Source organism: Montipora foliosa, chromosome 7 (assembly GCF_036669935.1).
Source record: "Montipora foliosa isolate CH-2021 chromosome 7, ASM3666993v2, whole genome shotgun sequence".
Taxonomy (NCBI): domain Eukaryota; kingdom Metazoa; phylum Cnidaria; class Anthozoa; order Scleractinia; family Acroporidae; genus Montipora; species Montipora foliosa.
Genome location: NC_090875.1, coordinates 29,474,201 through 29,489,026, shown reverse-complemented (window position 1 = coordinate 29,489,026; position 14,826 = coordinate 29,474,201). Strand labels below are relative to the sequence as shown.

The window sequence follows — 14,826 nt, the reverse complement described above, 5'->3', positions numbered from 1 at the left end:
CTCTTAGATGTATGTCGACATCTCGAGCTAGAGAAAATGAACTGAAATAATTTAATATCTTTAATGTATCGCTATCTACGTCGTCTCTTAGCATTTTCAAGTCATGAATAATAAGTCCTTTGCAAAGTCTTTCCTATTCACATCAGACCAAGTAGTAAGCTAGAGCCTTCAGTCCAGCAAAAGTCTCCCTGCCAACTGGTTGGATGTAGTTAGGAGGTAAAACGAAGCCACCTCGAGTGAATATAGAAGGCGGCAACTCCACCCCATACGAATGCGTCACACCCAGTATTCCGTATACCCAGTCAGTGGCGTCACCGGAAGTCTTATCTGCCAATCAAATGATGAATCAAGAACAAAAATCAATGATACAAACCACTGAGGAAAAGCGAATCTTCAATAGACCTTTTTGTAGATACGGCGGCCATTTTGATTTTTATTGTTTCAGAAGTCATTATGGGATGCTCAGGGGGCAAATTAATATGTATTTGCCCCCTGGGCATCCCATAATAGCTATTCGAAACAATAGAAATCAAAATGGCCGCCGTATGGGTAAAAAGGTGTATTCTCTCGATGTTTTCGTTTAACATCGAGGACAACGACATCTAATCAATTGCTAAATACCAAGAGTCCATTACCAAAGACTGAGAATCTAGTATCAGGTTTGTCCCCAGTGGGCCTATTTTTAAGGAGGCTCGTAAGGGTTTCAACACTTACAAGACACTCTCTTTAGATCGAATGACGCTACAACACAATATCACGTACAGCATTCTTATGGTACCATATGAAACACCGCTTATTTCCAAACAAGGTGAGTTCAGCATTGTGATGTAATAAGTTACCTTGGCTAGACAGAATTTTTTTTAAACTTTGCCCTTCTGATTACTTTTCAGAGATAAAAAATGGGGATCACCGAGTTCGTTTTTGAGATATAAGCAACGAAAGACAAAATAAAGAGTGTTTTACAGGGCTTGCCCGTTGTTACGGTGACATATTACGTCACAATAATGACTGTATCTTGTTCAGCTATAATTCGTGTTTCATTTGGTACAACAATATTGCTAATACATGATACAACGTTGTGGTGCCGATCCTTCTAATAAGAGCGTCACTTGGAAGCGTTCAAACTGGTTTGAGCCACCTTAACCCAAGTTTCGCGGGAAAATAAACAATAGACTAAATCGGCTAACTCAATGGTTGCGGTTACACCTGAGAGAAACACAGTGTAACACTAGTGTTGACACTACTATAGTGTCAGCTCTCTGATGTTTTGAAATCTGATGGATCACTGAACAATAGAACTTTACCGCAACCAATGTTGTACCCAATTCAAATCTCCTGGCCCAGGTTGCTGGAAGCATGGCTAGCACTAACCAGCGTTAAAAACCATGGAAACCTATAGGTTTTGATACCTCTTAACCAGCCTGGTGATCTGGTGACGTAATTTGCAGGACTGGGAAGAAAAATTTTAAACGCTGTATACCACAACCGCGCGCGGCCTTAGGTGTGGTTTCCAAACTCCCTGCAGTATTTCCATCGCCAAAACTCAACAGATCATTCCGTGTCTACCACATTTCCTGTTACTGAATGAACATTCAAGTAGACCCGACGACATCTAACCTCGCCTCTGCCATGTTGAATTAGAAAATAAGGCCGCGCGCGGTTGTGGGATACGGCGTTAAAATTTTTCTCCCCAGTCCTCCGAATTACGTCACCAGATCACCTGGAACGGTTAGCGCTAACCAGGCCTCGAGCACCCGGCCCCTGGGGTTAAGATTCTTTGTGCATTGTATTTGCATTACCTTGTAACATTCACGTTTCAGTGACGTTTAAATGATATGGAAATACCTGGAACAAAACGTTTTATTCACAGAGGGTTTTTTTCTGAATTTTCTGAAGAGACTATGGAAAAATTCAAATCATTTATGGCTATGATTGAAAGATGATAGAATACTCACAGATTGCAATAGCTGCAGGCCCAAAGTGATAGTTAGTGCCACTCGTGTTGTAAATAGCCCTAACAATTCGTATCATAGCCTTGTACTAGAAAAACAGAAGAGAAGAGAAATGCTTCTTGACATTGCAATTTTTTTTTCTGCATTAAGAGCATTTTTATAGCTTCATTGAATGATTCAAAACTCTAACACAGGGAGTGATCTCACGAATACGATATTTGTCCCTTTTGTTCATTCATTTCTTTTTGCATTATTTTGGAGTTATTTGGGGCAGCAAAGGAATAAAAAGCGTACCTAACAAGAAGTTAAACAATAGATAATTACAGATTCGAGGATTACCTTCACCAGGTCACCAACTTCAGGCACACAGCACGCTGACAAAACTACGACCTGTAATCGTAGGCTGCCAATAGAAACGGGGCGTTACACAAGACCATATTATAGGAAACCCCAAGAACGAATCTGCCCTTTATGTAAAAAGGAGTGGGAAGATGAGCAACACTTCTTAGTTTCTTGTCCTTTTCATCAAGAAAAAGGAAGCTCGCTGTTTGAATGCTTACATAATCAGTTTAAAATTCCCGTAGTGAAATTGCCGACAAAAGATAAATTTTTGACGCTGTTCGATCTTTCTACCAAAAAAGCATAGTTCGAGAAAATCATTGCAAAGTACATTTTCGATTGCTTTGAAATGAGGAACTTAACGTTGCATGACTGTTGACACCAAATAAAACGATGTAGGCATGTATCTCCGAGGTCTTGCCAACCCAACCATGATCAGTGTATGGGTTCCTGCAGTGAGAGATTCTTACCTATTTATTCATTTATCCAACCACTTATCTTTTTATTTCTTTTTTTATTTATAAGTTCAGACGTTTGCCATGGTTACTGTAATTCCGTAAACACCCATGCATGAGCCGCAACTTTTTAGTCCGATTCTGAGCCTTAAATCGAGGGTGTGGCTTATCTACGAGACCATCTCTTTTGGAGGTCGTAAATAGAATTCTTTTAATAAGGAGGACAGATTAATGGGGAGAAAACCTAGTCGAACCATGAAGGTCTTCAGGCGCAGGTTCACTCGGGGAAACACAACTCACTGTTTCCATTGGGGTCAGTCATTAAGTGCTTATTACTTTTAGATTCTCGTTATGACCTCTCACGTCACATAAGAGAGTTTAATTGTGAAATAAAATCGTGTTGCAAGGGCTACACGCGCGGCACGTATTTCATATTTTTTTCTCTAAGATGAAGACATTTTATTGGATAGGTGTTTTTGGCTGCTATTTCCTGTGGGGGGGGGGGGGGAGGGGGACTGGGATGAAACGTCTTTCAAAATTACAAATTCTACTCTTGTTTGTTCCCAAACCAGTGCGAGAGATCATGAAATTATGGGCTCTTGCTCATAAGGAGTGAGGGTCTAATCGTTGTGCTGTCTGTGTTAAGCAGAATACACAGGGAGGGAAGAGTGGAGGGGTATTGTTACCCATGTCCAACATGGCGTCCCAATGCACAAAAACACCATCGGACCGCTTCTCAAAATAAAGTAGGCGTAAATGAAGTGTCAAATCTTACATTCGTGTTGTATGTCGGGGGATAATATCTTGTAAAACCCTGGGCGGATATCCACAGTTGCCCGTATGAGTGGAAATCAATGTAGCCTTTGATTCGATTTCCTATCTTGTACATGTATCTTGCCAGGTTAAAAGTCTCTGGCTCCGAGAATGGTTGCGAACTCGGATAAATTGGACTGCATGCAAGGTTTGCCGTAGTGAGCTCCAGTCATGCGATCACTGGTGAGTCAAAGAAAACAAAACTGAATATGAAGAAATGACAGCGCCAAACTTGCACGCCATTCAAACGCGTTGAATTCCTCCACTGGAAGGTGCAACGCATTTTACACATTCAACAACTTGGAATGATCGACGATCTACTTTTTAGTATATTTCATGAAAAACAGCGCCGGCCAGCAAGAGTGCTTCAAATCTGCATAACTAATGTGCAAAACCAATTGTTTGGCACACTCCGCACGTGCATTTTTTATTTGATACATTTCCTTGGCGAACAACGAAGTGTATAAACAACCGATTTTATGGCTGATTGTACACGCGCCGATTTTTAATGCCGATTATTAACACAATAATGTTCCGTTAAAAGTTGTCTCGAGTAAAACGTGGCGCACAGGGCGAGTAGTATAGGTATTCACATGATTTTCGCGTGCAATTTGGAATAAATAAGCACGAGTAAATTTTTTCAAAGACGACCAAAATTGCACGAACCCGTAGGGCGATTGCAATTTGTAGCAACAGTGTCCCATAATGCACCACGGCTAACCGAAGTAGTTCACGTCGACAGTAACGTCAATTCTTGGTTTTCACCCACGTGACCTTAGTCCTTGACAACCGTCGTTAACCGCCATTGTGGAGCCCCTCGAATCGTAAACAGAGACGCGTAGAGAGAGATGTGAGTGAGTTGTAGTGCGATGGTTCTCTGTATAATACCTGGCTGTGGAGTAAAATCTGGAAACAAGGAAGGTATTAGTCTATTCCGTATACCTATCGTTGTTGATAAGAACGGTGAAAGTTAAAAACAGCTAACAGAAGATCGCCGAAACGCGTGGATTTCACAGATAAGCCGAGACGACACGAAATCGAAAGACTTTGTTTCTGGGAAGCCTGCCTTACTCGGGGACAGATACAACGAACAAAGGACAATTTAAAAGCTTTCGCAGCGATTGACTCACGGTTTAATGTTAGATTTTAACTTTAAGTGTGGGGTTGGACTTATTTTGCTGAAATTGTCTTTACAGGTTTAGCAATTAGAGCTTTTGCGGTGATTGCCAGTAACGGCTTTTGCTGTGAACAGTTGTGTTTTATCCTGTAAAGCTTTCGCAGCGATTTAGCACGCGTTGGTTCAGGGTTTTAGGGTAAAAGACGAGCGAGTCAGAATTTGTCGAAAGTTGGCTTTTTTTCGATAAAGCGTTTCTCGGCCGGGTTTCCACCGATGTCTTCCCAATTCACACCACCGAAGCGCTTGAACCCCTCGAACAAGTGTGCTCAATTTCGACCGATTAAACCACAACGTCGCGGAGAAATTCATCTTCGAAAATTCATCTCATTAAATATGCCCGGTTTTGAATATTTAATGAAGTGAATTTAACCTGAGAATCAGGCGTTTGTGATACTCAGGTTAGCAAATGTCGAACTCGGAGGCGTTTTATTCGATTTCGCTGAAATTCGACAGGCGAATGCGAGGGATGGAGCGCCCAAATTGACTGAGTTTCAAGGAAATCGGACGAATTTCGAAGGAAAAAAGCTTCTCACCTTCTCAAGGTGAAGGACTGAGACTCTAATCGACCAAGTACTTTGACAGAAGAAGAGGGAAATCATCGAAACAAAGGGAATGAGGAGGCCTTTTCTTCTCATTTGGCGGCCATAGCAGTTAGCGAAGGTATTAAAAGAAATCCAACTGGAAACTGATACAGATAAGGTCGACGCCGAGTGTCAAACTTCCGAGTCACCTTGGCCACAAACAACAACAATCTTGCCCGCGATTTCCTTCCCTTGCTTAAACGGACGCAACGAAACCAGAAATCATCTGGTTGTACGCTTTCAAAATTTTGAAGGCCTTAAACTGCTTGTTTGTATAGTAGCTTGTCTCTAAAACTAACTAGGAAAGCAAGTGTGGGACTTCTAGAGGAGCCAAACTGATCGCTCCGTATGGCCGCTGGGTCTACGCAAACGACAGAAAATCTTCTTCAAATAGCGCTCTCGAACGTGGCTTTCGAGGTTTTTTTTGCGTAGGATGAAAGTACTGGTACCTCGTCGAGTGATTTTGGGTCGCTTTCTTGAGCAATATCCATTGGAAAGATGAATTATTTGAAGACTTCGAACGTGAGCGCTCAAAATGTCATACATTTCCCTATTAATCAGGGGCACCAGAATGGCGGAAACCTAATTTGCATAAGGTTATGACGTCAGCTGAAAACCGAGAATTGTGTCTGACATATTTGTCGCCCGGGATTTGTCGAGCAGGAGCCTGGGCTCAAATGTTGCGAGCAATGTTGCGTTAAAAATCGTGGCTTATAACGTACCATTGCCGCAACAAAGTTGCGTTAAACGTTGTCTCGTGTAACATGGATTCAAAATAGGCGTTAGAAATCGGCTCGAGTGATATCACCTTAAAGTTCTAAGGCATTGGCACATAACACTAAGGTCGTGTTCTATTGGGATCAACCGTTTCAACTGCAACCGGTTTAGGTTGAAGTGGTTGAGGTTTCCCAATAGCACACTTTTCCAACTGTTTTCGGTTGAAACGCGGTAACTCCTGGGAATAGTTATTACCAGACGTCTCAGCGTTGACAAGTTGAGGGAAAACAACACGGCAGGAGCCCGCGGCAGACTTTAAATTGCCCACGTAAACGACAGCGGTCGCTGCCAGTGCTTTTTCAACCGTTTCAACCTAGTTTGATGCCGGTTGAAAAAGTTGATCAACCAAACCAACCGAAAGCGGTTTTTTTTTTCGAATAGAACACTAAAAACCGCAACCAACCCAACCAACTAAAAGCGGTTGATCCCAATAGAACACGACCTAAGTTTATTATTCAAGTGAACTGTGGATATGAAATCAAGTGAAGCTATGATCCTGGAAGTTATGATTCAGTTCAATATATGATTCAATGTATGATTAATTCCATATATATGATTCATTTCATATATATCATTTCATTCGTTGATTCATTTATCACGGGAACATTTAGAACCCACAAATGACTAGCTCCCAACGTCTGAGTTCAGTTGGTTAGATCGTCGCACCGGTATAGCGAGGTCAAGTCCGGTTCAAACCCCATTGAAGTCCTGAATTTTTCAGGCTTCCCTCCGCAATTGCTTAAATTGCGTCCATAACTGCGAGGATTATAGCTTCACTTGATTTCAAATCCGCAGTTTTATATGTGATTTATTTCATAGATATCATTAATTTTATTATTCTCCCTCTTAGATTCGACTCCCATTCCTTAGTTGTTTAAGTCCCCGATAACTAGCACGAAGCGGCGCGTTGGCTACTTACCATCTCGTATCCAAGTAAATTTTACAAACCACCGGGGGTTATTTCACTTTTATTATATCTCTCAGATACTACGTGCGCTGGGATTCGACGGCCCGCTAAATTTGAAATTTCGATAGAACATTCTCTAGCACGTTTTTCATGTCGTTTCTGTCACATAAAATTGTAAAACTGTTTAAATCTTGCAAGCATATATTTCAAGCAGCCAACATTTCGTTTTTCGGATTTCGACACGGTCATCTTTGTGGCAGTTGAACCTTCCGCTTAACTTCAAGATTAGTTCCCTTTCCGGCGCGGCTAATTATCACAGTGATGTAATACACATCTTACTATAGAGATATAATAAACACCGCGCACCGGTGGCTGAGCATCGGGCTGCCATGCGGGAGGTCGTGAGTTCGACTCCGGCCGGACCAACAATCAGGGTCTTTAAATAACGGTGGAGAAAGGGCTGCCTTTGTAATTACATCCGCAAATGGTTGAACTTTCAAGTCTTCTCGGATAAGGACTATAAACCGGAGGCCCCGACTGAGTCTCACAAATATCTTCCATGTTGATTAGTTCTCTGTTGGACGTTAAAGACTATTCGAGAAAAGTAGGGGATGAAATTCCCTGTGTTGTGGCTGTCTCTGTTGGACGTTAAAGACTATTCGAGAAGAGTAGGGGATGAAATTCCCTGTGTTGTGGCTGTCCCTTGTGAGTATATTGATGGGTGGGTATAGCAGGACCACATCAGCTGAATAGCTGCCAAAACTTCAACCTGCTCAAACAAATAAATAATAAACAACAAACAAACCTCGCGTTTTCTCGGTCCGTACTGTAAAATTACGGATCCTCGTTTTTTTCTCGCTGATTTTACAGTACGGACCTCGAACTCTGTTAGTAAGAGTTATTTACAAAACGACCGTGACTGGCGCAATCAATTTCTATATAAGGTCATACGGCGCTGATAACCGAGATTGAGTGAGGTAAACACAATGCTAGGAACACGATATCCGGAGCCACGACGCACCTATTACATTTTTTACCGCAATTGCTTGTAATCTCGCAATATTATTGGTTAATTTGCCGTTGTCGATGAGAGTCTAGACAACGGTGTACACGTCATGCATGCGCCATTTTGTCGCACAATGTAATAGCCAATCAGGAACGCCCATTTTGGGAAATACACCAATCAAATTGCGAGAAAGTTATAGACAACGCTTGCTCTTTCTTTCAGTCATGATTTTGGTCACGCTCTGAAATATAAACTTTCTTTGGCGTTAAATATTGTGGTAAACCACTTTCGATTTGTTAAATGGCACCTTACTCTAAACACAATAGAGCTACATCCTATACCAGTCCAATTGAACTTTGGATTTTTCCAAGTATGTATGAGATTTTAATTAATTGGACTAATACTTCTATTAAGTCATTATCATAAAAAAAATAATGACAAATGAACCTGTGGTACTTACTTGCCCACTTAATGTTGAAATGTTTATTTAAATCAGTTCCCACACACTCCGTTGAGTTTGGAGGGCCATTGGGACTCCTATTTTTCCGCCACAATCGATTCTGTGGACGGAGGTGCAAAAAGTGTAACGCTTGGGTAAAGCTCTCAGATGAAACTGTGATTACATGCGGACAGAAGCACATGACCTTGAAGCGTGTAACTTGCAACCCTTTTCCTTGGAACAAAGCATGGGAATTTTAGCACATCAATTTTATGCCCAAATATGGACCAAAATAAGATCAAAGCTGCACGCGCGGGAAAATGTACGAGCCATGTTATATCCAAATAAGAAAGTTTTTAAACTGAAAAATCCCAGCTCTGAACCAGAGTTCAAAGCTTCAAGGTCATGAGATAATGGATACATCGAATTTAAAGACCTTCCCTGTTGATAAAACTTTCCGTTGTACCGATATTAAGGAACTTGAAGAAGCTATATCAAGGGAAACCTCTAGAGGACTTTTAGAAAAAATAGCACAGGAGGGAGAGATTTCCATGTAAAGTATTTCTGAATGTCTTCATCGCTGCGACTACACTCCTTATCTTTATTTTTTGTTGCCATAGTATTCTTATAGTAATAACGAGTCACGTCTGGGATGATGATTCATTCCAATTTATCCAGTAAATCCCAAAGTGTGGCCATTTAAGATTTAAGTGGAATTAGCGAAAATCATAATTCAGGTGTGGAGCTCCGATTTGTTTGCCTTATTGGACTAAGGAAAATGGTGTTAGCAAGACAGTTACCATCAATTCCCGGCGGATTTGGTTCGAACTCGAACTCAAACTGTTACCCTAAGGCCACCACACCCCTTCTTTGACACCATTGAAAGGCACCTGTGGCTCCCTTGCTTTGTACGGTGAAAAGCTCGCATAGGTTCATTGTTTAACTTTTTCCGGCCTTTGGTTTAGCTGGTTGTTTATTGTCTTAACTTATGTAACAGAGTTTATGATGTTCTACTCCGATAATGTCCGTTTCCTCTGCTCTATTTGAGCAAAAGTGGAATTTCTTGGTAGGTAAACATGAGTGAAACACGTCTATTTATACGTGCCATCTATTTTATTTGTTTTTGGCAATAAACCAAAGTATACATTGTTATGTCGGAATACAACTGAAGTAACCTGTATTACATATTCATTCAATATATTTAAAAGTAAAAAAGTTCTCTGATCTCTTGGTTCTCTTAAAATTATTGAATGGTCGAGAAGACGAAGACGGTCTAAGATTATACGGATTAGTGCTTTTTACAGCAGTGGACACCAAGTATGATAATGGGTGGTCACGGGTGTCCATCATCTCAGCCAGTGTAGTCTCGTTGGCTAGCAACAGTGCTTGTCTATATGAACTGTTAGGATATATGATTTTAAGTGCCCTTTTTTGCACGGACTCTATTCTATCTGAGACAGTCAGGAATGTCTTGCCACACCTGTACTAAAATCGGTCTACTAAAGACTTTCAACGTGTCTTGTTCTTACATGTACACGTCAGCTCTCTTTATAATAATTTGAGAGCGTGTAGTTTCTTTGATGCTTTAGCGGTAATATAGTCAACATGGCAGTTCCATTTCAAGTTCTCATTAATGATTACTCCAAGCAGTTTAGCTAGCAGCTTATAGATAAAACCCGCAACGAAAATTATACATTCAACGAAAATAATAACTTTTTTTCCAAACACCTACCCCACAAGGTTTGTCTGACTCTGGATTTCAATATTTTGACTTAGTTAGATGAAACAATACAGACTTATTAGACTACATTCCAAACCAGCAATTTTCCTATTTAACGATACCGAACCCAAATAACATAGAGTTCAAAGCCTGTTAAGGGGCTTGTGATCTCATTAGAAGACAATTTAACGACTTGCCTTCATCGTCTTGGACGGCTTCGGCTTCCTGAGTACTTCATCCTGCATGGCTGGGATGATTCCCTTGCGAAAGGCCACAGACAGCAGCTCATCGGCATCTTTGATGTTGGGATACTGACGTATCGCCCATTTCAAGTACACCAGGAACTCGTTCCAGTCGATATAGCCATCGTTATCCATATCGATGGCTTTCAGCGCCTTCTGCGTATCCCGACAAATAAAGCAGCCGAAGTAGGGAGCCATGAAGCCATTATAGAAGGAACAGAACTTGAGAAGGTCGTCAACTTCTTTATCCTCCTCGATGTCCCATTTGTCCCAGATCCTGCGGACCTCTTCGATGAGATGCTGGGCGTGCTCACTTTTCACCTCTGCCTCTTCTATCACCTCTGCCATCTTGGCGGTGAGTTTTCCTCCTGCTCGATCAAACAGGAGAGCGATGCCCACTGCACTCATGTATTCTTCCTTCCTATTGCCGGTCAGATCTTCAAGCATTTTCTCTTTCATGGTATGCGCCATTTCCATCGTAAACTGCGGATCTGCACCAAACAGATCTACCATCCTCTCGTGGATCATGTCGTCGGAAGACAGAGTGCTGATTCTAACTGGAGACTCCTCTCCAAAGAACTCGGCTAGATTGAAGTCGGTCTCTCCAACTGTACCACCAGCAATGCCTCCAAAGTCGAATGCCAAGTCCAGCGCCCTTTCGCCGTAGATAACTTGTTTAGGATGAGGAGGCATCCCTGTAGTGATCTTAGTCACGTTGCATGCGGCTTCCCTCAGCTGTGTACACTTGTAACTATTCTGGACTTTGGTGTTGCCCATTCGCACAAGATTCATCAGCGTCACGGTAGAACACGCGTGACCAAGAGCCGCTCCTTCTTCGCAGACGCTCGCCCAGATGCCGTTGGCTCCGTTGACAAGACATTCAAGTTGCGTCATTTCTCCGAGGGCCCACTTCTTATGGACATGGGCCAGAAGATGTCCAGACCATCCACGGTAGTCCATGATCTTACGCACACCTAGACAGTAAAATATGTATTACTACAAATGCTCTGTTATCCCTAATTATGACTCAAACAGTGAGAAGGAATGACCTTTTATTGTTTTCTTGTGATGTTGGGTCGTTTCGACTAAGCTTTAAAAAGAAGTGATACAGTTTCAACTACATGTGACTAGCCTTGAGCTTCCAGAGCATAAAGAAAAGATAGTTTGTTTACAACATTAACAGAACTTTTCGAATGGGTTACCTAGACAACAGTAAAGTAAGGAATCTTACCTGCAGTCCAAGCTCCCACTTCCTCTGGTAAGAACTTGCCAGTTGGCTCCTCGAACAGAATTCCAAAAGGACGCTCAGCAGCAGGCAAGGATCCCAAGAAGTCCACAACAGTGAACACTCGCTCCATCTGGTACACCATAGAGTCAGGGAAGTCTCGTAGATTAACCATGATCTTGGCATCAGGGGACAGCATCCTTCTACTCCATTTTATCCTTTCCGACAGCAGCTTGCACATGTCCTGCACAGTGAAGACCTGCCAGTTAATGGAATCGACGGCAAGATCTATCTCGATGATGGGATTGATCAATCCAAGCCTTTCCATCTTACTCAAGCCCACTGGAGTAATTTCAGTGTCAGGGATACCGTCATTCACGGTTTCGGTAACTTCAGTGAAGGCAAACAAGTTGCTGACGTCTTCTCCTCTAGCTACGAGCTGACGAATGAAGGTGTCGTCGACGCGTGTCATGTGCGAAAAGGCTGCTATGATGATGAACTTGAATCCACACTTTTGTACCTCGTTGTAAATCTTCCACTTGTTTTCTAGCGTGTGGCCTCTCAGCTGACCCACGGTGCTCTCACGGATTGAGTTGTCTAGTACAATCAAGTCCAGGTCTTTCAGTCTAGCGCGTTTTCTTTTCTCCTGGGCAATGCCCTCAGCGACCTCTTTTATTACGTCTTCAAATGGCATATTTGGTGCATAAGTTGAAAGCTGAAAAATATTAATGGAAACCATGCTTAGAGATCAACCGAAATACTGGCTTGCAAGTGATACTCTATATGTACGTTGTGTATACTTTGGTAAATTCCCCTCTAACAATAAGACTCACACCCTTTACACTCTCAGGGTGGACAATCACAGGGGTAAAATCCTAATTTTTGTGGTATAAATCTGAGTTATGTACAGTGGAACCTCGATTATCCGGACCTCGATTAGCCGGATTTCTCGATTATCCGGACTTTTTCTCTGGTCCCAATTGTGTCATGAATATTTATTAACCATGATCTAGATCCGAAGCCATATTCTTTTTAAAACTACAGCTTTGAAAAGAGAAGTAAAGGCGAGTTTGTTTCACTTTCAAAAAGCGAAATAAAGCAGCGCTCGCACACGTCGTAACTAATGCAGAACTTTCGAATGAGCTCTGATTGGCTTAGAGTTGCTTTGTTGCTAAGTGAAATTTCACGCTCTATTGGCTCTTTCGGCAAACAAGCTACATACGTCACGAATGTTTATTCACGATCATCATGTCCTTGAAGCGTAAGCGATCCGTTCTTTGGATAAAAGATAAACAGGCTACAATTTTGCGACTAGAGAAAGAAGAAAAAGGAACCAATTTGTCAGCTGAATATGGCGTTGGTAAACGGCAGATATCTGATATCCGCAAGAGCAAGGAGAAGATCATGACGTTTGCCGACACGTGTACAGGTAGTCACAACGGAGAGTGAAGATGTAGACCGCATTGTTTTCGAAATAATTTGCAAATGTTTTGTTTCACGATTAAATGTCGCTTTCTTATTGTAATCAGTTTTTTTTCCTCCTTAATGTTCATATTCTCGATTATCCCGACTATTTCGTCTTGACCCAACGAGTCCGGATAATCGAGGTTCGACTGTATTTAAAAATTAGACAACTATAGTTGAGCTTTTTTTTTTCGAAATTCCAAACTCTGAATTTTGTTTTAAAAATTTAAAAAGTCAGAATGTTTAGAAGAATTCCCAGATATATTCACAGTGCGGATTTTGGTAATAGAAATTTGAGTCAAAAGTTTAAATGGAAAAAAAATTGCTGAAGTCCTACATCCTAATTATGTCACGGTACCTTGGCAATCACGAGTATCTAAAACATTCTCAAAGAAAGCCTCAGTAAACAGAAATCAATTGTCTTTAAGTCACAATAACCTTTTTCTGGAGCTTGCCTGACGCTTAGCAATCATTACAGTAAGCAAAGCAAAGCTACAGTAGCTGTTGAAACACAGCCTTGAGGACTGCAGACCACGATAATAAACATTTTTAACTGCTATGATTTCGCCACCTTACAAGTGACAGTAAAAATTAGTCATGCAAAGCCAATTTTGTACCTATTACATTGAGAACTTCTGCTATCTGTTTTGATTTTAAAATGGAAAAGTTTGCAATATTAAGCTTTCCGTTTCTCTTCCATTGCTATCTGTGAACAGAGCGGTTTAGTTTCTGTGTTACCGAGACGAAACCGAAAGTCTAATTGTCATTTACATAAAACGGCAATCATATTTGCATTCTGCGTTTTAAAATAAAGACAAACAAACCTGCATGCACAAAGGTCAAAGAAATTGGAGACAGCAGCAATACACTGGGAGATTCACAGCAAGAAAGGAAGTCAGTGCAGCATTAGCTTAAAGACTAAAAATGCAGACGTTCTATATGGGCGGACGACATCAAATTAAGAATGGTGTGTTATTTTACTTTATATAATAACCCAAGTTACGCTCGGATTTTGATTGGTTCTTGCCTATGATCTATTAGAGGAAAGACGCACGATTGACGTCAATCGCACGATTGACGTCAAGAAGATATAGTATACAGTTTGCTTAACTACAAAGAACATAAAAGTGTGTCACTGATGTTCTTACCACATTTTGACGTCTTCTGTGATCTATTACTGAACAGACCCACGGCAACATGGAATCAATTTGTTTTATATAATAAAGAATTAAACTTTATTCGCATAAAAGCTGATGGTGACGTAAATCGTGCGTCTGTCCTCTAATAGATCATAGGCAAGAACCAATCAAAATCCGTGAATAATCCGTGATTTGTCACGGTGAACAGAGTGGATGTCACGTGGTTTACTATCGTCGAAGATAGGCCCCAGTCTACGCTCCGCTAAGGTACGTAAACTTCTCAGCTTCAGAAAGCGGCCATTTTGTGGATACAACACAGCGCGTTGTCGAAGATCGTTTTTTATCTAGTTATTCGTTCTTCTTTGCTGCTTGCATTTTACACGCCGGCTTTCCTACAGTCGGCTTGTCTTCTAAGTTCGGATTACAGCGAGGAGTTGTGCTCTCACAGGGCAACATTTCAATTCACGGTCTGGACCTTTGGTACAGGTTGCGCCACTTTAAAACTTACGAGTCATTATTGACTCTCGCAAGCCAACATTTAACTGCTTGAATCTGCTCAGCAGACCTTCAAGAGAATACCTGAGAATATC

General features: G+C 41.4%; 1 protein-coding gene and 1 long non-coding RNA gene across 2 annotated transcripts in view; both read right to left on the bottom strand.

Moving 5' to 3' along the window:
* Positions 1–3,580, bottom strand: part of LOC138011740 (uncharacterized) — a 4,860-nt gene extending 1,280 nt beyond the window's left edge. The window contains exons 1-3 of the long non-coding RNA XR_011124776.1: positions 3,522–3,580; positions 1,956–2,040; positions 1–327 (exon numbers count right to left, since the gene is read on the bottom strand). The exon at positions 1–327 is cut by the window's left edge and continues 1,280 nt beyond it. This is a non-coding gene — a long non-coding RNA (uncharacterized lncRNA). The remainder of the gene's footprint in view (positions 328–1,955; positions 2,041–3,521) is intronic.
* A 5,961-nt stretch (positions 3,581–9,541) lies between these two features.
* On the bottom strand, positions 9,542–14,068 carry LOC138011731 (uncharacterized). Its single transcript, XM_068858877.1, has 3 exons — positions 13,922–14,068; positions 11,640–12,348; positions 9,542–11,382 (listed from the first exon to the last, which is right to left on the bottom strand). Exons 1-3 carry the CDS (start codon positions 13,925–13,927, stop codon positions 10,352–10,354), a joined length of 1,746 nt encoding a protein of 581 aa, XP_068714978.1. The 5' UTR covers positions 13,928–14,068; the 3' UTR covers positions 9,542–10,351.
* Positions 14,069–14,826: the final 758 nt, after the last annotated feature.